At 40.7% G+C, this 26,617-nt stretch overlaps 1 protein-coding gene across 1 annotated transcript; it reads right to left on the reverse strand.

Moving 5' to 3' along the window:
- Positions 1-1,717: 1,717 nt before the first annotated feature.
- On the reverse strand, positions 1,718-26,615 carry LUC7L (LUC7 like). The gene is made up of 9 exons (XM_075285167.1): positions 26,435-26,615; positions 22,964-23,058; positions 21,239-21,337; positions 19,270-19,380; positions 18,483-18,626; positions 11,180-11,356; positions 9,866-9,954; positions 7,874-8,059; positions 1,718-2,494 (listed from the first exon to the last, which is right to left on the reverse strand). The coding sequence occupies exons 1-8, from the start codon at positions 26,493-26,495 to the stop codon at positions 7,897-7,899; spliced, it is 939 nt and encodes a 312-aa protein (XP_075141268.1). The 5' UTR covers positions 26,496-26,615; the 3' UTR covers positions 1,718-2,494; positions 7,874-7,896.
- Positions 26,616-26,617: the final 2 nt, after the last annotated feature.

Consider the following 26,617-nt stretch of genomic DNA (forward strand, 5'->3'; position numbering starts at 1 on the left):
CTACCCAGTTGCCAGAACTGGAAAAGGAGAGTAGTGGTTTGTTATGTTTGTTTATGGGACCCGCAGCAGCAGTATTTAATAATACAATTATGAAGCGGACAATACCTTTAAGGAGTATCTGATATCAGTACTAATTTTTATTAGTTCACATACTAAACAGATGGGGTAATGTAAAGGCTTTTTCCAATGCTAATATTTTTACATTTTGGAATGAGTCCTTGTAGCCACAACAGATACTTAGAATCCTGGATAATCTTTTCCACTCATTCAAGGTCAGATTTTCATTGTTGGTCTATCTATATACCTTCCTTTCGGCAGAGCATCTTATCGACATCATAAAAAAGTGTTTTCTGCTAGGGCTCAGCAATTAATCAAATAATAACTGAAACCAAACATCAACCAGAATAACAAATGTGATTTTGTTCATCTGTTATCTCAGTTTGGTTATTACAATATTTGCAATGTTCTACCTGTAGATTAGTTTGGACCGAACATGTTTGAATCAGAACTGCTATTATACTCTGGGGTCTGTTCAGACCCCCAAGTATAATAAGCCGAGGCCCAAAACAAAAAACAAGCATTAATGACCACTCCTGGGCTCGGGCACAACTACCTGTTCCGTTTGGTACTTCTCACAGACATCAGAGATCACGTGGCATTGGGACGCATAGATGCAATTGTCACAATGCTGCGTGACCCGTGTGATTGGGCCTCAGTGGTCTCTGAGATCAATTAGAAGGGCCGAAGACGGCAAGGAGTCGTGCAGGAGCCCAGTAGAGGTAACACTTTTTTTTTTTTTTATGTTCGTTCACCTCTTCTGGCCAGAATATAATAGCAGTTTTGGTTCGGCAGTGTACCATCTGAACAAAACTGCCGAGTAAACCTCACAAGATTCACCCACTGCATTCTCAAACTGAAAAGGGGCATGATTTAAAAAGGGAATGATCTAAATCACTTGATTTAGATCATAATTAGTGATGAGGGAACAGTAAAATGTTCGAGGTTCGATATTCGTTTCAAGTAGCCCCTCAATATTCGACTACTCGAATCGAATATCGAAACCTATTATAGTCTATGGGGGGAAATGCTCGTTTCAGGGTTAGGCGACGTTCGATCAAATTATACTTACCAAGTCCACAAGTGAGGGTCGGGCTGGATCCTCTGTGCAGTCTTCTCCTTTCAGCGTCCCCCGGCTCTTCATTCACTCTGCCAGGCATCGGGCCTGGGCAGAGCCGACTGCGCATGCCCGCACTACAAGCGGACATGTGCAGTCGGCTCTGCCCAGGCCCGATGCCTGGCAGAGTGAATTCAGAGCCGGGAGACGCCGCGGGGAAGCTGCACGGAAAAGACTTCCAAAGGTAGGAGAAGAACCAGCGTTGATTGGCCGACTGTATAGCATTCGGCCAATCAATGTTGGTTCTGCATCAAACTTTTACATTCGAACAGTGAGTGGTACTTGATTGAGTACGAGTATTTCGAATACCGTAGTATTCGATCAAATACCTACTCGACCGAGTACTACTCGCTCATCTCTAATCATAATCACCCAGCCCTAATATCTGTTGACAAAAGTTTTTGATGCAACAGTGGAGATGTAGTGGAATACTGACTTATGGACTTCAATAGGATCTACCTTTATATTTCCTAAACATATAAATATACAGTAGGTCTAAATAAGGATGGCACTCAAAAGATTTGTATTGAATAAAAAGCATTTTTTCTTTTTTTTTTTTATTTGCCAAGCCAACAGTTGAGTCTACATAGCTTTAACCACAGAGTATACAAACAATTTTGATCCATATTATGTAGCTTCAGCGAACACAGTCTATTTGCTCATTACTACTTCGAAAGTGTCAACAAAAAGTGAGAAAAAAAAGATGCAACACGTCCTATACACCTCTTCATAAACCCATTCTAAATATCTGCAAGGTAGAGCTGTAATACAGTCAAGTAGATTGCTTTTTTTTTTATTTAATTTTTTTTTTTTAAATTAAAGCCAAACTACTGTTTCTGACTTTTCTAATAGCATATACGAACACATGAACCTGGAACCTTAACGTCTAGTATACATACAAAATTTTCATGAAAATGAATTCAAGATATATCTTGGAAGTGGCAAGATCATAGGTTTATCATATAGCAGTTTTTGGTATCTTATACTCCCCATCTATCTCTCCTAAAATAAAACACAACCACTATGAAGAAATTCTGTACACTAAACAAAGATTTTAATTAACCTCCAACTGTTTTTAACATTGAGGGTGAGCAAAATTTAATTGCGTAACATTGCCCTTTTGAAAAAAAAATTAAAAAAAAAAATTAATTTTATCAAATGTGAGTTTTCAGTAAGAAAAAAAGCTTTATTATCGTTTATAGAACATTGCTCGATTACTTAAAAATACAACACAAAGAATGTTATTTGAAGTACTGCAAGTTCCCCATATGCAAAATCAGACTTCATGACTAACACGGAAGTTGTGTAATTCCATCAGATCTAAAATGCAAAAAAAAGAGGTTTCATGTATTTCAATTCACAGAGTAAAACACAAAGCAGTAACTATCACAATAATAACTATATCACTCGTTCATAAAGAAATTACAGCATGAGGTGTACATTTGGGGTAAACTTTGTTTTAACTGGGGAAGGAGCTTTATTGATTAAACTGAATGTCCACCCTTAAATACAATTTTGTTTATTGTTATTTTTTAATTTAAATTCTGTGCAAATTTATAGCATATTCATAGCATACAATAAGTCTGACATGCTGCAGTACCTAGAAGTGAGACCTGCTTCTATTTGCAGAAAGAAGATACCCTAACCCAATCCAGGTAGCAGGTAGTAGTCACATCCACGCAGCAACTGAAAGCGGAAGTGGCCAGAACTACAGTAGAGCTTCACTCTTTCCATATGGGAGCTATAGAAAAACCATATAGAACAGCGAATTGGGCTATTTTCAGAATCCCCACTGCCAATGCATGCAACTACAGTCTGCAAAGGAAAAGTATTCAATTCTTGAAGTACTCAGGATCAAAGTTGAATGCTACTTTAACCCCTTAGAGACACAGCCCAAAAGTGACTTAAGGACCAGGCCTCTTTTTTCAAATCTGACATGTGTCACTTTAAATGGCGATAACTTTGAGACGCTTTAACTTACACAAGTGATTCTGAGATTGTTTTTTCGTAACACATTGTACTTCATGTCAGTAGTAAATTTTCGTCGATATGTTTTGTCTTTAATTATGAAAAAATAGGAAATTTGGTGAAAATTTTGAAAAAAATGCAGTTTTCAAACTTTGAAATTGCAAGCCTTTCAAATAGAAAGTCATACTACCCGAATTTTTTCATAAATATAATTAACCATGTCTCTGATTTATGTAGCAATCAAATTTTAAGCACCCTTTCATTTTTTTCAGATATTATAAGGCTTACAAGTCAAGCAGTAATTTTCCAAATTTTCAAGAAAATTTCCAAAACACATTTTTCAAGGGACCAGTTCAGTTCTGAAGGGAACTTGAAAGGCCTCTCTAATAAAACCCCCCAAAAGTCACCCCATTCTAAAAACTGCACTCCTGAAAGAATCCAAAACAGCAGTTAGAAAGTTTCTTAACCCTTTCAGCATTTCACAACAATTAAAACAAATTGGAGGTCAAATTTACATTTTTCAATTTCTGTCACTAATATATTCATTTAGCCCTAGAATTTACACATTTACTAAGGTTTAAAGGAGAAACTGCACCCCACATTTTGTTACACAATTTCTCCCGAACACGACAATACCCCATATGTGCTGGTACCCTAATGTACGGGCACACGATCGCTCTCAGAACGGATGGAGCGCTAATTGGATTTTGTAGGCCAGATTTTGCTAGAATATTTTTCAGGTGCCATGCCCCGATTGCAAAGCCCCCAAGGTGCCAAAACAGTGGAAAACCCCAAAATGTCACCCCATTTTGGAAACTAGACCCCTCAAGGAATTTATCAAGGGGTATAGTGAGCACTTGGACCCTACAGGTGTTTCACAGATTTTTTTACCATTGAGATGTGAAAATGAAAAATTACTTTTTTTTATAATAAAATGTCACTGTAGCCCCAAATTTTTCATCTTCACAAAGGGTTAAAGGAGAAACTGCACCCCACATTTTGTTACACAATTTCTCCTGAACACGACAATACCCCATATGTGCTGGTACCCTAATGTACGGGCACACGGTCGCTCTCGAGCGGATGGAGCGCTAATTGGATTTTGTAGGCCAGATTTTACTAGAATACTTTTCAGGCACCATGTCCCTTTTGCAGAGCCCCCAATGTGCCAAAACAGTGGAAACCCCCAAAATGTCACCCCATTTTGGAAACTATACCCCTCAAGGAATTTACCAAGGGGTTTAGTGAGCCCTTTGACCCTACAGGAGTGTAACAGAATTGGCCCAACAAAAGGAAAAGTGACATTTTTTGCTATAAAATGTAGCTTTAACCCCAAATTATGCATTTCCACAAGGGGTTAAAAAAGAAAATGCACCCCACAAATTGTCAAGCACTTTGCCCCAACTACAGAAATGCCCCACATGTGGATGTAAAGTGATCTATGGGCACACTGTAAAGTCCAGAGCTGAAGGATCGCTATTGGGATTTTGGAGGGCAAATTTAGCTGAAATCTGTTTCAGGCACCATGTTGCATTTGGAGAGCCCCTGAAGTGCTAGAACAGTGGAAACCTACCCCCCCCCCCCCTAAACGACCCCATTTTGAAAAATAGACCCCTCAAGGAATTTATCAAGGGGTTTAGTGAGCACTTGGACCCTACAGGTGTTTCACAGATTTTTTTTACCATTGAGATGTGAAAATGAAAAATTACTTTTTTTCCAATAAATCGTCCATTTAGCGCCATATTTTTAATTTTTGCAAGTAGTTAGAGAATTAAGAGCCCCCCACAGTTTGTTACACAATTTCCCCTGAACACGGCAATACCCCATATGGGATCATAATCTGCTGTATGGGTACATGTTGGGGCTCAGAATGGAAAGAGCGCTATTTGGATTTTGGAGGGCATATATTGCTGGAATAGTTTTGAGGTGCCATGTCGCATTTGCTGAGCCCCTAAAGTATCAATACAATAGAAACCCCTCAAAAGTGACCCCATTTTAGAAACTACACCTGTCAAGGAATGTATCAAGTGGTATTATGATTTTGAGACTAAAAATGCTTCCCAAAAATTGAAATTTTTAAAGAAATATGCCATTTTGGTATCCAATGCATTGCACCCACTTTGTGTTGTCAGAGACCTGCACTCCTAAAACTATTAAGTGGGCCTTCCCGAGGGGCAAAAAAATTATATATGTGGGTATAAATTGCTGCTTGGGCACACAGCAGGGCTCAGAAGCGAAGGAGCAGTGCGCTTTTTAGCTTTTGGGGTACAGATTTAGAGGGACTTTCTGGGCGCCATGTTGTTTTTGCAGAGCCCTGGAGGTGCCAGTAAACTGGAATTCCCCAAGAAGTGACCCCATTTTGTAGGGGAAATTTTAGAGTCTCTGCAAAAGTGCCATGGCATCCAAAAACCAAACCGTCTAAGTCTGTGCTCCAAAAACCAAATAACCTTCTTCCCTTCTGTGTCTGGCTGGGCCCTAATATCAGTTTATACCCACATATGACATTACGTACGTTATCCGGGGTACACCAGTGTCATATATGTGCCCTAATATCAGTTTATACTTACATATGACATTACCCCGGTTACACCAGTGTCATACATGTGGCATACACTGCAGTTTGGGCGCACAGCAGGGGGCAGAAGGGAAGGAGCGCGATGCGGCTTTTGGAGCACAGATTCAGATGTTTGGTATCTAGACGCCATGTCATGTTTGTAGAGCCTGTAAGGTACCAGAAAAGTGGATTCCCCAAAGGAGTGAGCGCAGTTTGAAAACTGCACCCCTAAAATAATTTATCAGGGGGTGTAGTGAGTATTAGTATCCCGGACGTGACTGCACAGCGGATGGCGAAGAGGGAATGTATAAGCGGTGCGGAGAACATTGCAGACACTAAATTCCCTACTGTACCCCCAGTAGCTCCTATGATTGGGGAAGTCACACTGGGGTCACTTTGGGGGTCACTTCTGGTATATTTTCCCTCATAAGCTGTAAATCTGAGGTGTCCCCTGATATTCGCTCGCACAGCTTATACATTCCCTGCCTGCCGCACCCAGTTGTGTTCTAATGATTTGGCGATTTTACGTGATTTTGTCTTCACATTGGTAGAGGCTATATTTTCTTTATTTTTCTGCTGACGTGGCCATATAAGGGCTTGTTGTTTGCGGGATGCGATGTATTTTGTAATGACACCATCTTGGGGTGCCTAAAACTTACTGATTACATTTTATTAACTCTTTTTTTGCTGGATTTAAAAGAGAAAAAATCAATTCTGGTATTGAGTTTTACCTTTTACATTTTTCGCCATGCAGCGTACAGTATAAGTAACATGTGACCTTTATTCTGCGGGTCGGTACGGTTACGGCGATACCTCATTTATGTTATTTTTTTATGCGATACTAAGTCTGCAGAACAAAAACACATTTGGAGACATAAATCAGTGATTTTTGCATCGCCATCTTCTGAGAGGCGTAACATTTTTATTTTTCGCTTGACAGTGTTGGTTGAGGGCTTATTTTTTGCGGGACAACCTGTGCATTTTATTGGTACTATTTTGGGGTGCATATGACTTTTTGATCACTTTTTATAGCACATTTTGTAAGGTGAGATGGCGAAAAATCACTACTTCCGGCGGGTTTTTTCCGTTATTTTTTACCGCCGTTCACTGTGTACATTAAATATTGTTTCAGTTTTGTTGTACAGGTTGTTACGGACGCGACAATACCAAATATGTATTGTTTTTATTAATTTTTTGTGTTTTTTTTACATAATTCATTTTTTATAGAAAAAAGGGATTTTTGGGACTTTATAACTTTATTAATTGTTTTCAAATATTTTTTTTTTTTTTACACTTTTTTTTTACTTGTTCTTGTGTCCCTATGGGACACATGGATCAGTGATGATTGCATCACTGATTCTCTACTATAGAATGAGACACAGGCTGCAGTGACAGCCTGCACGTGTCTCACTCTAGACACAGGAAGTGATCTGTGCGGACGGCACAGACTCACTTCCAGAAGACGCCGGGAGCATCACCAGGTAAGTGAGTGCTCAGGGCTGTCTGGGGTCACTAACCAGACCCCAGACTACATATTACAGATACCAGCACCCACTGATCTCACCGCGGGGGGTGCCGGCGGGGGGGGGGGGGGGGGAGAGAGATCGCGGCACCCTTTGTTTGCGGTGGTCATGTTTGACCATCGCAATCAAAGGGTTAAAACCTCCGATCGGTAAAAGTACCGACCGGAGGTTATGGAAAAGGGTGATAGCTGTCAGTAACAGCCATCACCCAGTTCCGATTCCGCCCGCTCAGCTAGTGAGCGGGCGGAATCACCATGACGTACAATTACTTCATGGTGCGCGAAGTACCTCGCGTCCATGACGTAATAGTACGTCAAAGGTCGCTAAGGGGTTAACAAATAGTACATTAGTAAGCTCCAAAAACTCAAATGAATTGCAACTGAGCTACAATAGCACAGTACAACCAAAACAGTGCACAGAATCATCTACTTCCAGTTGTGTAGACTGTACAGATATCAGCTCATCAGAATGGTTGCTGGGTGTCAGAACTCCACCGGTCACTAAACTGATGACTTTATGTAAAAAACAAAACAAAACAATGTGTGGTCTTGGATGACCTATTACATTCTGGTGTGATTATAGTCATCCTTTGAGCATCTTAAAAGTAACCCCATCACAAAAACCTCTTTGCCTACTCCATTCCAGTGACAATACCTATTTTAGCTGCTTCATTGTAGTTACTTTCTTGAGCGCTCCCTATCACGTGAACTGCCATGGTGACTTTTGTTACGACTTCCTGAGCGACTACGATGATGCCTGTGACGGTCCCTTGACCTTGATCGTCGTCTGTCACGCGAAGATGATCGTGATCTTCGTCTCCTCCTCTCTCTAGACCGCGAACTGCAAATAGAACACAGCTATGTTTCAGGAAAAAGCACTTCAGTACATTATAACTACTCAGTTTCTTTACAGTGGGAATGGCATTAGGGTTTACTCGTAGTGGAAACATTTTTCAGGGGTCTGGAATCACTAATATACACATAGCTTATACAGCTCATAGATCAAAACAATATAATCCTCATTTCATTTTGGCAATAGGTACATAAACTCCACTAGTTCTAAAAGCAATTTTTTTTCTTTTTATATAAAACTAGCCTGTGCCAGCGACTTCATTTGCATGTCGTTTATTCCTTAAAACTCTGTGGATCCCACAAATTACAGTCGTGTGAATGGGGCTTTACAGAGCTTGTACTGAAAGGTAAAGGTCTCTGCAATTGGTACTTTTGTACAATTAATATTCACTATTTACATCACACAGGATAATAATAAATTTTATTTATATAGCGCCAACATATTCCGCAGCGCTGTACAATTTGTAGGGTTCAAATACAGACAGATACATAACAAAGAACGTCATTTCACACAATGGGACTGAGGGCCCAGCTCGCAAGAGCTTACAATCTATGAGGTAGAGGGGGGTGACACAAGAGGTAGCAGGGGCGGCATTGCTTATACAGTGTTCAGACAATTCTGTAATAGAGGTTACTGTCATTATACAAACAAAACTTTATGAGCCATCACTAGTGGTGTCCTGTAACATGTGGATGGGGCTTGGACATATAAAGTTAGCCTGAAATGGCATCATATCATGTGGGGTAATGTGGGAGCGGGGACAGAGGAAGGTTACATTTTGGGGATTCTAATTATAGTACGGAAGGGTTTACGTTAGAAATTGTGATAGGCCTGTCTGAAAAGATGCGTCTTTAGTTTGCGTTTGAAACTGTAGAAATTGGGAGTTAATCTGATTGTCCGGGGTAGAGTATTCCAGAGAAGTGGTGCAGCTCGAGAGAAGTCTTGTATATGAGCGTGGGAGGTTCTGATAATAGAGGATGTTAGGTGTTAGGTCATTGAGTGAGCGGAGAGCACGGGTTGGGCGGTAGACAGAGATGAGGGAGGAAATGTAGGGAGGTGTGGCATTATGGAGAGCCTTGTGGATGAGGGTGATAACTTTATATTTTATTCTATAATGAATAGGCAGCCAATGTAGCGACTGGCACAGACCCGAGGCATCGCTGTAGCGTCTAGACTGATAGATTAGCCTGGCCGCTGCATTCAGAATAGATTGTAGAGGGGAGAGTTTAGTGAGGGGAAGACCAATTAGTAGGGAGTTACAGTAGTCAAGGCGAGAATGAATCAGAGAGACAATAAGTGTCTTTAGTGTATCTCTGGTGAGGAAAGGGCGTATTCTGGAGATGTTTTTGAGGTGGAGGTGACATGAACGTGCGAGTGATTCAATATGAGGGGTGAAGGAAAGGTCTGCGTCAAACATGACCCCGAGGTAGCGGGCCTGCTGCCTAGGAGTTATAGTAAGGCCTGAGACTGCAATGGATATATCAGGGACAGATCTATTAGATGGTGGAAACAGTAGTAGTTCAGTCTTAGAGAGATTTAGTTTCAGATAGAGCGAGGACACGATCTGTTTTATAGTGACTGTGCAATGTTATTACAGCCTGTACTAATATTATGTCTGCTATAAAACAGATACTGTGTGATATAAATAGTGAAAGGACCCCACACAGTACAATCTGCCCCATGGTGGCCCCCAAACACAGTACAATCTACTATCTATATGCCAAATGCTGTTTTTGCATGATCGAGTAACAAACAAACAAACTTTCACATTTATAATATTAGTAGGATATTTACCGCTTCCCTGATCTTTCTTCCCGATCACGCTCCTCACGTCTCCGCAAGCGTTCCTGATTTCGTTTTTCCTGCTTGCTTGCAACTGTTTTCTAAATTGAAGAAAAAGACACGAGATGAAGTCAAACTGAACATGCCATGAGCTAATGAGATGGAGCCTCTTTCCTTCTGTTGCCCCCTCCTTTTGCCACAAACCCATACCACCATTGCTAGTGAGTGTAAAAGGTTCCGTGATTGAGTTTGTTTTTCTCATTTTTATCCCACATCTATCTTTTGTTCTATCTTCATTACTGTTTTAGGGCTTTTTCTTAAATTTGTGATATGGTGATAGCAGAATTGAATATGAATAATCTTTATTTAGCGCAATGAAAGTATAACACGGTTATTAAAGTCAATCTCATGCTCACATGCATTGAGTGATCTCAATTTGTAAATGCTAAGGTTTCTTTTATTAACCAGTGACCTTAAGACTCATTATTTCTTACTCTCTGCAATTTTGAAACAACACCTCTTATTTAAAAAAAAATAAATAAATAAAAAAATTCAGGTCAGGATATTTTCTGTTTTAAAGGATTATTCCCATCTCAAAGTGATGGCATATCACTATGAATGACCGATGGATCTGATCTCTGGGACATGAATAAAAGTAGCCATAGCACAGATTCAGTGTGGCAGCCCCTTTACAGAGGTACTAGAAGCCTTATTAAATTTGAATGGAGATATGCTGGGGGGTAACTACATGTTGATAATGCTGAATTAGAGCTGCAGCAACTTAATTCCCAAAACCCCCCAATCAAGTGATGTTGAAATCTAGTGATTTGCCATTATTTTATGAGATTTAATACACCATTTCAGTTTGGTGATCAGACTACCTAAGAAACCTAATGTTCTTAATTGCAGTGTACTAGAAATGTAGTTTTGCCGATATACAAATTTCTGGTTTTGTAAGAGAAGTAAAACCAGATTTAATGTAATTTAAAGTATTCAAACAATGACAAACCAAGTTATGGAGATAAATACTGTACATACATGCTACAAGCATACAACAATACAATTACTTATATATGTTCGCTAAGGGTGTGATCACCATAGTGTTGGTAAGACCACTCAGGGACTCCGCCCCCAATTCCCTTTAAAATATGGGGAGAGAAAAGTCCTGCTAGCAAGACTCTTAACTGCCGATTTTGAGTGGAAACCCAGCGGACCTGATTTGCGAAGAACGGAAACCCAAATACTAGTGTGAATCTAGCATAATAGCTATAAAATACAAACCTTTCTCACAGAGACTTATAAATTAAGATATATAGTAATACTTACTCTCATTTGCTCAAGTTTCTCTCGGATGAGTATAAAGCCTAGATGCAACTTCCCCCCAAAGTGATCTGCAAGCCGACGATCATTGTCATGTAATCCAAGGTATGCAGAACATACTTCACAAACCCGCAGTTTCTGCTGCTGAAAGCTGGACGCAGGCATTGAATTGCGGTATTCATCCTGAGAACAATGGACGTTGTAAACCATTTAGATGATGAACAGTAGGTAGAAAAAAATCTCAACTACAAAATAAAAATGACTGAACAGCACTGTCATGAGCAGAAAATACAACCTTGTGAGATCTAACCATCAATCATGATAAGTAATGAACTCTAGATGATCCCAAAATTTGATTTTCTTTGTTAAAAGGGCAGAGGACAATGTAGCTGCCATGACCAGACAAATTGATGCTGAAATCCCTGGCAATCTGAGATAAAGGAGCCTCACAAGAAACTACCGTAATTACCTTTATTGTGACTAATAAAGGGGCACCCGAGTATCTCAGCCGTTTAAAAAACCATTACAGCCCTTTAAAATGACTGAGGGTCATCCACTTTTAACGTTCAAAAAGTGTATGCTTTTTAGGGTTTTTTTTAAAAATTTTTCTACAGGATCCTGGTCTTTGTTATAAAAAAACCCCAAAAAACAAAAAAAAACTAACCTTAGTGCATCCGCTTGTAAGCCATCAACACATCAGACATTCCCCAAAATGATTTAAAGGGGCTATATCATTGGAAAAAGTCATTTTTAACTAAGCCTTTAGAAAGGCTATTTCACACATTCCTTTTGTATGTAATGCGCATCAGTAGTTTTTGAATGCAGGGGCGGATCCAGGGCCGGGCGAGCCGGGCAACCGCCCGGGGCCCCGCGGCAGGGCCCGTACCTAACAAAACTCGGGTCGGTCGGCAGGGCAATTGTCACTTGCAGGGGCCCCCTGTCGGTCCTCTATCAGTAGCTGCAGCTCCCTGCACACAGTGTGCTTCAGACATATACTTTCCCTATTAGGAAGTCTATGTCGGAAGCACACTGTGTACCTGCAGTGTCGGCTGATAGACAGCAGCCAGCCAGGGAGCTGCAGCTACTGATAGAGGACGCTCCCTCCTCACCCCCCTTCTCTGGCTGCCCTCTGTCAACCAATGAGAGGGTGAGGAGAGCCGAGGAGGCGGAGCTTATCGCTCTATAGAAGATCCCTGCCATCCTGCATCTTACACACGAGAGGGAGAAGTTCAGCAAAGTGAAAGAAAGCACACGCAGGTACAGGCTGATGGGGGGAGGGGGGTTACTATTCCTATTAATGTCAGGCACTTGGAGTTATTCATTTAGTTTTGGTAACTCCATGTGCCTCATATTAATAGCAGTTAACCCCATCATGTCCCTCACATTAACCCCTGTGTACTTCACCATAAGGGTTACTGATGTGTGAGATATATGGGGTACTAATCATGGAGATACTTCATTATTACCTCCATGTCTCTAACATATCAGTAACTCTTATGTGAGGCACACAGGGGGTTAATGTGAGGGACATGATGGGGTTAATTGCTATTAATATGAGGCACATGGAGTATCTTAGGGGGCGTTCACACTACCGTCAGTGTCCCCTGCTAATGTCTTGCACGGACATTAGCAGCGGACACTAGCTGTGTCCGTGACATTCTCCATTCATTTAAAGGGGCTCTATCAGCAAAATCATGCTAATAGACCCCACATATGTGTGAATAGCCTTTAAAAAGACCATTCAGGCCTCGTAAATGTTATATTAACCCCCGGTCCCATTTTTAAATAAAAGCATTAAAACATATATGCTAATTATACCTAAACATGCACTGGGGGTGGGGATGCACGATGCTACGTCATCTTCAGGCACGCCTGCCTCTTCTGTCTTCTTGGAGCGACGCCCTCTGGTCCCGTCTCTTCTGCCGGCTTCCTATTGGTCTTCTTCCGGCTTGAGGTCTTCAAATCTCGCGCCTGCGTAATAGCGCTTCCCTCCGGAGCACTACTGCGCAGGCTCACTTGCCAGTCCCCGTAGAACTACACGAGCGTACTGCACGCTTGCGAATTGCCATTAAGTAAAATGGCAAGTGAGCCTGCGCAGTAGCGATCCGGAGGGAAGCGCTACTACGCAGGCGCGAGATTTGAAGACCTCAAGCCGGAAGAAGACCAATAGGAAGCCGGCAGAAGAGACGGGACCAGAGGGCGTCGCTCCAAGAAGACAGAAGAGGCAGGCGTGCCAGAAGATGACGCGGCATCGTGCATCCCCGCCCCCGGTGCATGTTCAGTAAGATTTGCATATATGTTTTTATGCTTTTATTTAAAAACGGGACTGGGGGTTAGGGTCATTCCATGTCAAGTGAACCAATGATTTTTCCCTCTATATTTTTAATTCTTTTGAGATTTTGTCATTTGGTAATAGTGTGTCAGAGAATGCAAAATGTGAAGAAAAAAAAATTCTAGAAATTTTTTTTGATTTTTAATTGATTTTCAAAGTTCAGAAAAAGTGCGAATTTCGGTGTTTCCTGCCTTTACATTTCTCCTCATAACTTAGGCTAGAAAAAAGATAGAGAAACAAAATAAACGCCATTCTACTCAGAACTATACAGGCTTTCACCAAATATGTCACAAGAGTATCTTTGTTAATATTTTACCCATGTGAACGCAAACGCAAAATTTTAAAACGCATTTCCGAAAAAAAAATGTTTTATTTAAAAATTTCAAAAAAATGCACATGGGCATGCCCTTAACCACATCTGTACCAAAATTCAAGTTGGGATCGCGATGGGATAATATTTTAAAATATAACTATTACAGTGTCATTCTGAAAATCTTGAATTCAGATCTGTTCAGCCTGTGGTCTAAAATGACAGTGAAGTCCATGAAGTGGTAGAAGGCAGCACAAGATTGGCAACGGATGACATAACTGGTTATGTGACCTGTGAATATGATCGGCGCTGGTGGCTGGCTACTGTAAGATTGTGAAAAGGAAGACATAAAATTGACTTTTTTTGCATCCTTCTGGTCCAGCACCATCCTTTTTGTATCCAAGAAAACCAGACATTTTACAAGTCAACAAAAATCAGATATTAACTCAGGTGGAGCCGAACACCATGACAGGCCGTACATACTCTTTGACACAAAAGGAAATGGCCATTGCTAGTAAGCGCTTATGGACAAGATTACATTTCACTCACTAGAAAGGACAAATTGATGATAAAAAGCCAGTAGTTTAAAAATGTCCTATTAATTGTTTGATTGGTTCATATTTTATAGAATGAGGATTTATCTACTGGACTATTTTTCTTAATTAATTACATGTTTAGTGATATAATAAAAACAATTGTTACATGTAGAAATAGGCGTTATAAATATTGGTTCTTGTACTCTTGTTAACATATAATTAGGAGGAGACTATTTAGACAATCCCACTTGAGGATATGAGCAGCTTTTTTCTTTCGGTTTGTTCAATGCATTCAGGTTGAAAATGCTGGACAAGTTGTGTTATGATGATAAGATGTATTTATTTTGGCACTTATGAGATTTGTTTTTTGTTTCTCTTTATTGTTGCATATAAATGTTGAATTCAGCAAGTTGTAATTTGAAAAGAAAAAAGGAAGAAGCTCACACAAACATAAAATCAGATGACTCAAGGCTTAAAATTTTTTTTTTAAAAAAATTGATCCCAATTTGGTCCCAAGTTGAAAACCTGTACAAATATAACCAAGAACACAAGTAACACAAATGCATTTTTTCACAATTTTAGAACATACGTTTTTTTCACAATTGCGCATCAAAATTTTTAATTTGATTTCTCCAAAACAAAATATAAAGAAACATCGTCTTAAGACATATCAAATGAAAGCCGGTACCGCTCTGAGAAAAATGATGCCTCTCCCACCTATTTATCTTAATTCTAGCCAAAGATATGTTAAAAAATGTAAAGCCTATAAAAGTCTATAAAAAATTAACTGATGAAGAAAAAAATTCAAAACTTTTTATTTGCAATTAACTTAAGTTGTACTTCATAAAAAATAAAAATAAAAAAATCTAAAGACGTCAGGTAAAAAAAATATTCCTATTTGGATCACTTGATATGGAATGACCCGTTAATATAACACTTACGGTGCCTGAATAGCCTTTTTAAAGGCTATTCACGCATATGTGGGGTCTATTAGCATGATTTTGCTGATAGAGCCCCTTTAAATGGACATCGGGTGCATTGTTTTACACTCCGTGCCTGTCCTAAATATGTCCGACTTTTCAAGCGGACAGAAAAAGCCTACATGTCGGGTTTTTGTAAGTAGGGCCCCGCCACAGTCAATTGCCCAGGGCCCCGCAAAGCCTGGATCCGCCACTGTTTGAATGAGACCATTTTTATTCATATGCTAATTAGGCCCAAGTGAGCACAGGAAGTTCTCAGCAAGCACTGTCTATCTCTGCTGTGTATGAGAGCAAGGAGTTAAGTCAGCAGCAGCCTGTGCTGTACACACAGGAGAGAGACAGTGCACGATGAGACTTCCGGGGAGAACTGAGAGGCTAATTAGCATATGAATATAAAATGGGATCATTCAAAAACTACTGAGGCAATTTACATACAAAAGGAACGTGTGAAATAGCCTTTCTAAAGGCTATGTAAGTATGTGCTTAGTTAAAAATGACTTTTCCAATGATAGAGCCCCTTTAACCACTACCGGACCGCCCATAGACTATATACGTCCGGGAAGTGGTTGTCTAGTTCTGCCAGGACGTACCTGTACGTCCATCAGAACACAGCAGCTGCACGGAGATTGTGTAGCTGCTTTCACTAGGAGCCGGCTGTAACTTCACCCGGAGCTCCTAGAGAGAAGACAGGGCAGATTTATTACCTCCCCTGCCTTCTCGATCGCTGTGTATACAGCACTCAATGAGCACTGTATACACGGCTATGGACGCAGCCATAAATCAGCTGCCCTCTGACCCGGCAGACACGTGATCCACCGGGCTCAGTGTCCTGCCAGAGCTGCTGGGTCCTACAGGACTCAGATAAGCTCTGCATACTGTGTATAGCAGCGTGCAGGAGGCTGTATTCCTCTTGTAACTGAGGTTAAATGTACCAGCCCCAGTTATAGGAGAAATCAGCCTCAAGTACAAAAAAAAAAAAAAAAAAAAAGTGATCAGATGTCCCCAAAGGTCTCTTATCACCTTATGGGGACACAATCTGGAAAAAAAAAATAAAAATAAAAATATAATAAAAGTTTTAAAAAAATGTAAATAAAATAAAAAATAAATAAATAATACGCTAATAAAACGCCGTTATTAAAGGTTATAGCCCCGCCCCCGACGACACCATACAAAATAAAAATTACCGTAATGGAGAGGAAAAACTATTTTATAAAGTTTTTCAGTGACACTTTGTGTTATTAAATAAAAAAAAAATTATAAATTGAAAACCAGACACAATTTCCCTCCTATTTTTTTTTATATTTTCCTGGATATAGAAAAAAATTAAAACACATTTGAAAATAAAAATAACATAAAAATAAAGCCCTATGTGTCCCTGAAAAAAGACGCAAAAATTTGTTGACTAAGATATAAGAGAAAAATTTTACAGACCTCAAAACCGCCGGAGGAGAAGGACGGAACATCGGAGGCAGAGGAGGCCAGAATGCCCGCCCGCCCTGCACCGTTGGGTAAGTTTCACGTTCTCTTTCAGGACGGCGGTGTCACAGCAGGGCTGCCGGACACTTCCTATTCATTTCTATGGGAGCAGGCATGCGAGCACTCCCCATAGAAATGAATGGACTGCTTTTTTCCATTCATTTCTATAGGGAGCGCTCGCATGCCGGCTCCCATAGAAATGAATAGGAAGTGTCCGGCAGCCCTGCTGTAACGCCGGCGTGTACGGCTGTGATACACGCCGGCGTTCGGTAGTGTGAATGCACCCTTACGGTGCCTTTTATGTATGTATGGAAGCGGCACGCAGTCTTTGCCGCCGCTTCCATCCATATATAAGCCGCACCGGACTATAAGCCGCACTTACGATTTCTGAGGAAATCGTAGGTTTTTATGTGCGGCTTATAGTCCGGAAAATACGGTATATTAAGAAAAGAAATACAAAAAGGTTATGGTTGTTAGAATATTACAACTCCAAGAAGTTTTGAATTTTGTAAAGGGGTTAAAACGTAAAAAAAAAAAAAAAAAAAAAAAAAAATCTATATAATTTCTTCCTGGTTTCTTGCATCATTTGGTGGGTGGGGTTTCACATGCAACCTGCTGTTTAGCTCCACCCCCAAATTAGTGTGTAGCTCCGCCCATCACATAGCGTGATCCTATGAGGCGGCTGAAGGGCCTGTGATGTCATCAAAGGTCCTTAAACACTATATGCACAATATTGGACTATGAAGTACAGGCAGGAGCAACTCCATTCTCTGTTACATACAGAGACTGCCTGTCTCTGCCATAATGAACAATTGAATTAGCTAGCCTGATAACTGGGAGAACAGAAGACGTTCAGAAATGAAAGCAGCTCCTCTCCTCTATCTGAGTGCAGGAAGCTAGGTCACGTGGTGTAGACACAGGAATAGCTAGAAACACAGGCTCGCTCCAGTGCACTTAGCCCCTCCCCCCTGAGAGCAGGCAGATACATCACTTGACTTTTGAGCAGATAAGTCAAGGGCTGTGTCAACAATGAATTGAATAAAGTAAAATAGTGGACAAACTAGTTTATTTAGGAAAAGTCTTACATCCACATTAACAAGCAGTATAGATAGGATCCTTGTGATGGGACAACCCCTTTAAATCGTACAAACCGTACAACCCCTTTATTAAGTACAAATTGTCCTGCAAAGATTAAGCCATTGTATTGCTTTGTGATTGAGGACAAAAAAAAAAGTTATGGGTTTGAAGGTGAGGAGTCAAAAAAATTATTAACCAAATGAGGAAAAAGAAAAAAAGGGGACTTTACCAAGCATTAAATGTACCCCCTATCTACAGGGTGTTTATAATGTGTCTGGACTAAATGTCAGAGGTATACATCAGGGGCACCTCTCAGCATATAATGCTGATCAATTTATGGAGGTACAAAATAAGGTGCGATACAATGGGGACAGCAGCAGCATCAAATAAAATTACTACAAGGTATGTGTTCAAGCACTGCCTTCTCCCATACCCATCATAACTAAACAAGCGTAAAATAACTATTTGGCACTTTAAAACTGAAATACTGCATCTTACAGTGCCAAAATAAAACCGATATCTAATGAATGTCAGCCAAAAAAAACCCGTATGTATGAAAGAGAAAAGTACACACTGAGAGATGTAATAATATACCCACCTCAGCCTCTCGTTTCCGAGCCTTTACTCTCTCCATCTCCATTAGAATTCTTTGTGATTCATCAACATTCCCTTCAGCTCCTAGTTGTTCAGCTTTGGCCAATAATTTTCCAATCTCTTCATTCAACTCATGAACCTTTTCTGCCTATAAAATTATGCATACATTGAATGATAAATTGTAACCCAAAAGAATGTACACAACTGTCTACACAATTTAAAGGACAAAGTAGAACCCTCATGTTAGAGCTCTCAACAAATGTATTGGTCACAAAAGTCTTTAAAATATAACATTTTAAAATATTTTTAAGGCCAACATGTGACTCTCTTAACAAGCATCTTTAATGCAATGGGAGAGTTAGCTTCTGACTGGCGATGCCAGTAACTATGGTAAGTGACCACTGACTGGCTGCATGGGTCACGAGCCAAATACTTGTTAAAACAAAACAAAAAGAAGCGCATGAGCACTGGTTTGAAGAGGCAAATAGCAATTGTATTTAATTAATGATACCAAATAAGTGAATTATGTGACATCTGTTATCTGTGAATTATGCTTTCATAGTCTATGTGGGCTTCAGAATCATTCCATTCTGTTGAAATGGGAGATTATAGAGCAGGTCCTATACTGCTCCATTTTATTCAGAACGGAATGAATCCGAAGCCCACAAAGACATGAATGCATATGAGAATGCAGTTAGATGTCACTAAGTCATCTGTAAACTCTGCCGCACATCGGAGGCACACTTGGCTGTGTACATGGGGTCTAAAGCATTACAATTAAGATGGCATACCTTTACTGCAACTTCGGCACTAATTTCCTCCTGAGTTTCAGCAAGACGTTTCTTTGCTAGTTCAGTTCTTCTATCACACTCTGCAATGAAGGACTCCAAGTGATCCATAGCCTAAAATATCAAATTGCACACCAATAAGCTATAGGTTCTAGATCTCTGTTCACCACGTGCGCTAAGAGACAGACAACAGAACTGTGAGCTCCAGGTATTTACTTTATACTAATGGGATCCTGTATGTATCCACTATTGGCTTTCTACATATTCTACTTAGTGGACTCAAAAAGGAATATTACTGCTTATTAAGTACGTCATGACAATTTCCATGCAATCAAAAAAAATAAATAAAGTGCACATAACTAAAACTTAGGACATAAAGTATGTAGAAAAAGTAACTGCTTTATAGCAGGACGTATGTAGAATTGTCTTTCTTCCTGTCATCTAAGCCCAAACACTTTACCCCCCTTAACAAATACACTTAACCAGCCTGCTGCTGGATACACTGCACACGGCTCAGATAACATCTTCTGCAGCACTGTACAAAATAATACAAAAAGGAGTTATAACAATAACATGATTAACATTTCACATAAATGGCACAACAGGAATAGGATCCTGCCTATAAGTCAACTGTCTAAGTGAAACTGAGCAGAAAGAAAAGGTCAAAACAGCTAAGACTTCTAAGAAACAAAACAAAATGAAAGTGGGGAAAAAAGGACATGTTGTGAAAACTTAAATCAACGTAAGGCTAAAGCCACAAGTAGCGAAACACATCTGAGAAAATACTGCTGAAAAACCCACCACAAAATTTGCAGTTTCAAAACTGCTTGTGTTTTTCACTGCTTTTCTGTTGCGACATGTTCCCTTGCCTTTTTTTTCCTCTGCATTTCCACAATGGGCAAATCTTTTTTTTTTTTTGCAATATGTGGCCTTAGCCTTGAAGGTTTTCTCACAAACACCTTCTGTCCAAAGGATAGGGGATAAGTATCTAATCAATGAGGATCTCACAGCTGGAACCTACACAGTAGTACGTATGTCACCATAGCTCCTTTCGCTTCCATGAGACTGATGGAGAAAGCCATATACTGCGCTTCATTAATCCCATCAAAGTGAATTGAGCAGTGATCACACACACACAACCACTCGATTCATAAAGGGCATTTGTGCTTAGATTACTGATCACAGATGACAGAAGCAGCCTATTTGAATGGAGGAGAAATGGAGATATGTTTCTTATGTCTCTCCACCAACAACTATCTTATATAGAGTTTCTCTCCAGAACCCAGCATGTCAACCTAACTCCACAAATAGATTAGGATCACCTAAATCAAATTGTGTTTTCCCCTTTTGAAGCAGTTTCTGTATTGCTGAGACATAGCGTTTTTTTTTTTTTTTTTTATAAATGAGGACATTGCTCAGAGGTAAACAGCAATGCCCTTGTTGCTCCAAAGAGCTCATTTGCAAACGGACATAAAAGGCAATATTTTGCCAAAAAAAATACCCACACCAATTCACAAGGGATAGTTTGATTCACGTGACCCTTTGTATCTGACGTACTGGACTGATATGCTGGATTCTGGTGACAGAAAGGCTTGATAACTAAGGGAGCAGGGCTTTACTTAACAAATGGTGCAGAATTTAGAAAAAAGGATGCATTAGTATGTGGCAATTATCTTCACTTTGCCTTAACAATGGTCCTAAAGTAGGCAACCCCTTTTAATGTGTGCTGAAAATACTGTATATTGTATATACACAAACTGTATTAGAAAACAGTAGTAGAATTACTGGAATTGTGTGGGAAAAAAACCTTCCAGTGTACAATCCCCTTGGACCTCCCTCTGCCCCCCACAGGAACTTACGTGGAAATGAAATCAACAGCAAGACAGGCATTTAGTCACTTCTTTATATCAGTGATTTTATAGGCATCCACACAGTTCAGTACAACACATAGAAAGAAACAAAAACAACTTACATCAAGCTCAAAGAAAAGATCTTTTTCTTTACTTGCAATTTCATAATCGGCCCTCAGTGCCAAGTCATGAATCTTGGTGCACTCACCCAAATCCATCCTCTGGTGAAGCAAAAACAAATGGAAGAAGCTTTTTAGTCTTTGGAGCAGTGACATGAAAGCAGATCATTCAAACACATTATACTTTTATTATTGCAATTACACTTATACCGTCAGGCTGGGTGATTATGACCTAAACCAAAATCACGATTAATGGAGTATTTTGCCTTGTTTATGTTTAATGATTATTATTTAGTCCATGTCCCTTGCACAGTATGACTAGGTGTTGGGCACACACAGCTAAACCAAGACTACTATTATATTCTGTCACACACTTCTCCTGGACTCCAACAAGGCAATGAAATAATTGACGTGAACAAAATCATGGTTGATGGTTTTTTTTTTCAACTATAAGACTAAAGATCGGAAGATCCTACAGCTCCTGCTATCCTGCTCCTGCTGTTTATTTGTGGGAGTCCCTGGTGTTGGTTTCCAACTGATCTGACATTGATGAGCTATATTCTGATTAAAGGGAAACCTCCTGTAATTAGATATTACTGCTACATACTTGTTAGGGCTCCCCATGGTGTGCCTTTCACTCTGTCCCTCAGCAATCACCTAATGTATCTATTGTTGGTACTCAGCAGTCAAGTCCCACCATTCCCATTCCCTTGTATATCAGTAATATAGTGATTATTGGTGTTTTGCAGCCAAGCTAATAAGAAATGGTTCGCTAGAAACAGATTCCGCTCTTGAGAATTTAAAGGGGTTTCCAATCAAAGTGCGCCATCCTACCACCACTCCATTGTGGGAACAAAAGTCCCCCATTTTCCTAATTCCTTGGGGTCTGAAAAGGTGTATTCCCACTACTCTGCAAGTTATCCCTATGGATAAGGTGTGCCTTTCTTTTATGGGAAAACCAGTTAACAGATCTGACCTTCTGTGATGGAATTATAAGGGGGTGCAAGACAGTAATATCTCAGAATATGTGTAATTTTAACGATTTCAAAAGAAAAATTATGGTTTGCCTGATCTAACAGTATGAATTACTGTATTTAAAGAGGACCTTTCACCACTTTTGGGCACAGGCAGTGTTATATACTGCCAGAAAGCTGACAGTGCGCTGAATTCAGCGCACTGTCGGCTTTCCTGATCTGTGCCCGGTGTAAAGCGCTATCGGTCCCGGTACCGTAGCGCTTTACAGTCAGAAGGGCGTTTCTGACCATTAGCCAGAGACGTCCTTCTGCCTCGCGGCGCCAATCGCGCTGTGCTGTGGAGCCGGGAGGAACGCCCCCTCCCTCTCCTGATAATACCCGTCTACAGACAAGCTGTGTGAGCAGAGGGAGGGGGCGTTCCTCCCGGCTCTCACAGTACAGCGCGATTGGCGCCGCGAGGCAGAAGGACGTCTCTGGCTAATGGTCAGAAACGCCCTTCTGATCATAGAAGAGCTACGGTACCGGGCCGTAAGCTCTTCACACCGGGCACAGATCGGGAAAGCCGACAGTGCGCTGAATTCAGCACACTGTCAGCTTTCCGGCAGTATATAATACTGCATGTGCCCAGATATGGTGAAAGGTCCTCTTTAACACTGGAACAGACTGTTAATGTAGAATACAAGAAATGCCAGAAACCAAACAGGAAAGTGAAGGAATCCTTCCACAATTCTAAAAAGCAAAGGTAGATAATTACCGTTCCAGCAAGAATATCATGAGGACAGCAATCCAGGAGATGACTTTTGCAGACACGATCATCCGTGAACTTTACTCGCTGCCGGGTTTCGTCACCTGCATAACAATTTGAAGCAGATATCTTTATTTGTACAATGTGTGTAGGGGAAATCATATTTGTAAACTAGTACAGGAAAGACAACAGGGAAGTAAGATCAATTACCCAAAGCAATCAGATTGCAGCCGCCAATTCTCAGCACTAAAAGTTGGCTAATCTCCCCACTATATCTATAAAGTTATATGGATGACGTTTTATCTACTGCAGGGAGGGAGGTATCACTTATGGTAAAACTACACGTCCCAGGATGCAAACCAACAAAACAAGTGAAAGTCACTCGACTAGCAAAAACCTGGCAAGTTTTAGTTCTGAAACTTGCAGAATTTCAAAGACAGCTCTGTAGCACAATACAAGGTTAACTGAAGGTAAGTAATGTAAGTCATAAAGAGATTACCTAATTTTTAAAAATTATTTCTTAAATAATAATGCAGGTGGAAATATGAGACATACATATATATACATGTCTACAGCAGAGTGGCTGAAAAGTCCACCTGCAAGGAGGACTTTTCCTCGCCAGTTTCAGTTTAAAAACTGAAGACCCAACGAACTCCATTATACTCAAGGCTCCATCTATAACCTCTGTTTTATAGGATTGCCTCTCCGTTGTTTGGGTCCATTGGGGAACCCAAACAACAGAAGCAACGCTAGTGTGAACCTAGCATAAGAATTCAGCAGTTGAAGAATTGGCATCTGCAAATAAAGACTGTTGTCACCGTGATTTTTTTTTTCTTAAAGTGTACGTTCAATTATGAAACAACATTTCCTACATGAATAGTACAGGTGAATATAAGAGACTTTGTAATATATCTTATTAAGGGTAAGTTCACACTGGGTTTTTTGGATCGGAACCTGAGGCGGAGTAGTCGCGACTGAAAGTCGAAGCACTGCACCGGCACCCAGCCGGGCATTCTGCTCTGGATTAGGCCCAATGAATGGGCCTAGTCCGGAGGAGGGTGTCTTCGGGCTGAAGAATGAGCACCTCGCTTCTTTTTTCCAGGAGCCGGAAGAAATGGCTCCCGGGAAAAAGATCTGAGTCCAATCGGAACCGTCTTTTTGGTCAGGGTTTTGAGGCAATTGCAGCCTCAAAATCCTGACCAAAAAAACTCAGTGTGAACTTACCCTAAGGGGATTGGTGTAGTTCACCATTTAATATTCTACTCTCCTTACATCCACGAGTATAGTTCCTTTTTACAGAACTCTATAGAGAGTGGAGGAGGCTGTGTTATGGCCTCATTCTGTGCAGATGTATACCCTTATCTTAAAGATACAGCTGGGACAGAAGAGCTCACAATGCAGGAGCTGTGTCTTTTTCAACCACTATAGCTAAGAAGCAACTCAATCTGGTAAGTGGAGAAGGAAACAGATTTCTTTAATGAGAGATATTAGAAAGTTTCTTATATTTACCTGTACTATTCATTTATGAACACTTGTTTTATAACTGGAGTTCCACTTTATAGGTTAGTAATTTTAGTAAATATATGGAACTTTTGTTTCTTTTGTCATACTAGGAACTATTTCACAGGAGCCATATAAACTACCACTACATATGTAGATTATGGGAGGAAACCTCAACAACTCTGGGGAAAAAAAAAAAACATACAAAGATAACGTCAACAGAAACTTCGCTCAAGTGGGAATGGAAAGGCTTGACTTTGCCAAGATAACACCAGGGACACTTGCAATGTTCACCATAGTAAAGAGCTCCTGAAATCTTAATTATCACACCCAAAGTATGTGATCACAGTGTAATACAGTAGGCATATGTATCCATGTACTTACAAGACTAATATAAAAGATATAACTGCAAAACATGGTGTTCAGGCCCTATGCCATATTGTATAGCCCCTCTCCATTTATTCAAACAAGTGCCAATGTGTCATAAAATGAGCAGAGCCTCAGAAATATCACTTATGAACATTTTCAGGCTGTAATATGTGCAGCATGATGGATATCAATAGTCAGGCTACATACCCCATCATGTCCCGAGCTCCCCTATTTCTGCATGTAATGCTGCGAACCTCGCTGATCCTGACAACAGCAGGTGTTTTACCCAAATTATGAATATAGAAACGGTGAACGCAAGAGCAGTGGCTGAACTTGCACCCCCCACCCTCACCTTAAGGCACTTAGCTATCTTTGGGGCTTCCACTGAAGTGAAAGTGAGCAGGGTGTGCATCTATTTCCACCACAGCTACATTTACATAGGGGTTAAAATACCCTGCGATTCTCAGGATTGGCCTCACCACAACTACTGCTAAAATCCCCACCCCCATCACCGCGCCTCAGCACTTGGACCCCGCAAACTATGATTTATCCTCTATTCTATGGACAGAAAATAAATATTTTTGCCTCAACTCAGAGGGATATGACAGAGTTTCCCTTTTAATTACATGCAACAACACAAAGGAACATTAACAAAATAAATTGTATACACATAACATTTTTTTTTTTTTTTTTTGTTACCAGGAATATCTCTGCGATGGAAACCTTGGGCAGATACTGCTAAGGCCCGGTTCACATCTGCGTTCAGTATTCCACTCGGAGAGTCCACTTGGGGACCCCCCAAACGGAAACCTATACACATTAAAAAGCAGTTAGCTAAGAAACCACACGGACCCCATAAACAATAATGCATATAAGTTTCCGTTTGGGGAGGGGGGTCCTCAAGTGGACTTTCCAAATGCAGATGTGAACCGGGCCTTACACAAGGAGCACCAAGACCTCTGAGCTTTTGGCTCCATCACAGAATTTATCAAAAATGGCAGACCCCACCATAGTCAATGATGTCCGCGTAACAAAAAAATAAAATAAAATCCAGTGCAGATGTGAACCCAACCAGTCTTAGAACTTTTTACCAAGCTGAGCAGATGGACTGATGTATGCACAATAAATTACCAGGGATATGGACGGTTATGCAAGTTGAGAGGTTTTTGGAGTCTGTACCCCTGGGACACCAATCAGAAACTCTGTGGGCAGAAGCAGTAAACATATGGTACCCTATGAATATAACTGGAGACACCTTCAGATTATAGATGAAAACACTGCAGGCCTTTATCGTTACAAGCTGATGACCTACGTAAATGGAGAAGTAGGAAACCCGGTTACAAACGCCTTTTGGCTACATCCGTGCGCCTAGTATATGCTGACAATAGAGCAGCTGGAATCACCTCCGGTCCACGTGTAGTAAAGTATTAGCCGCCAGATGGCGCAGTATAGTAGCGCAGCCCGCACTGCACACCGTACGAGTTATCATGGGGCCAGATACTTGTTATTATTCCTAGTGCTAGGCCCGTAGAGCCAGGTGCTATGTGCAGGCCTCACCACAACTACTGCTAAAATCCCCACCCCCACCACCGCGCCTCCCGCCACACTCACCATCTCGCGCCGTGCCCATCAGCTGGTCCAGCAGGGCTCTCATTTGGGCCTGAGCCGACATGATTGCTGCTGAGCGGCTCTTGCCTGCCCAAGTACACTTCTAGCGCTCTCGCTCTCTCCTCTCGCTGACGACTATTCTCCCACAGCCCAGTCAGGCGACCCTCAGCGATGGATTGTGGGAAA

This window comes from Leptodactylus fuscus, chromosome 8, assembly GCF_031893055.1.
Source record: "Leptodactylus fuscus isolate aLepFus1 chromosome 8, aLepFus1.hap2, whole genome shotgun sequence".
NCBI lineage: Eukaryota > Metazoa > Chordata > Amphibia > Anura > Leptodactylidae > Leptodactylus > Leptodactylus fuscus.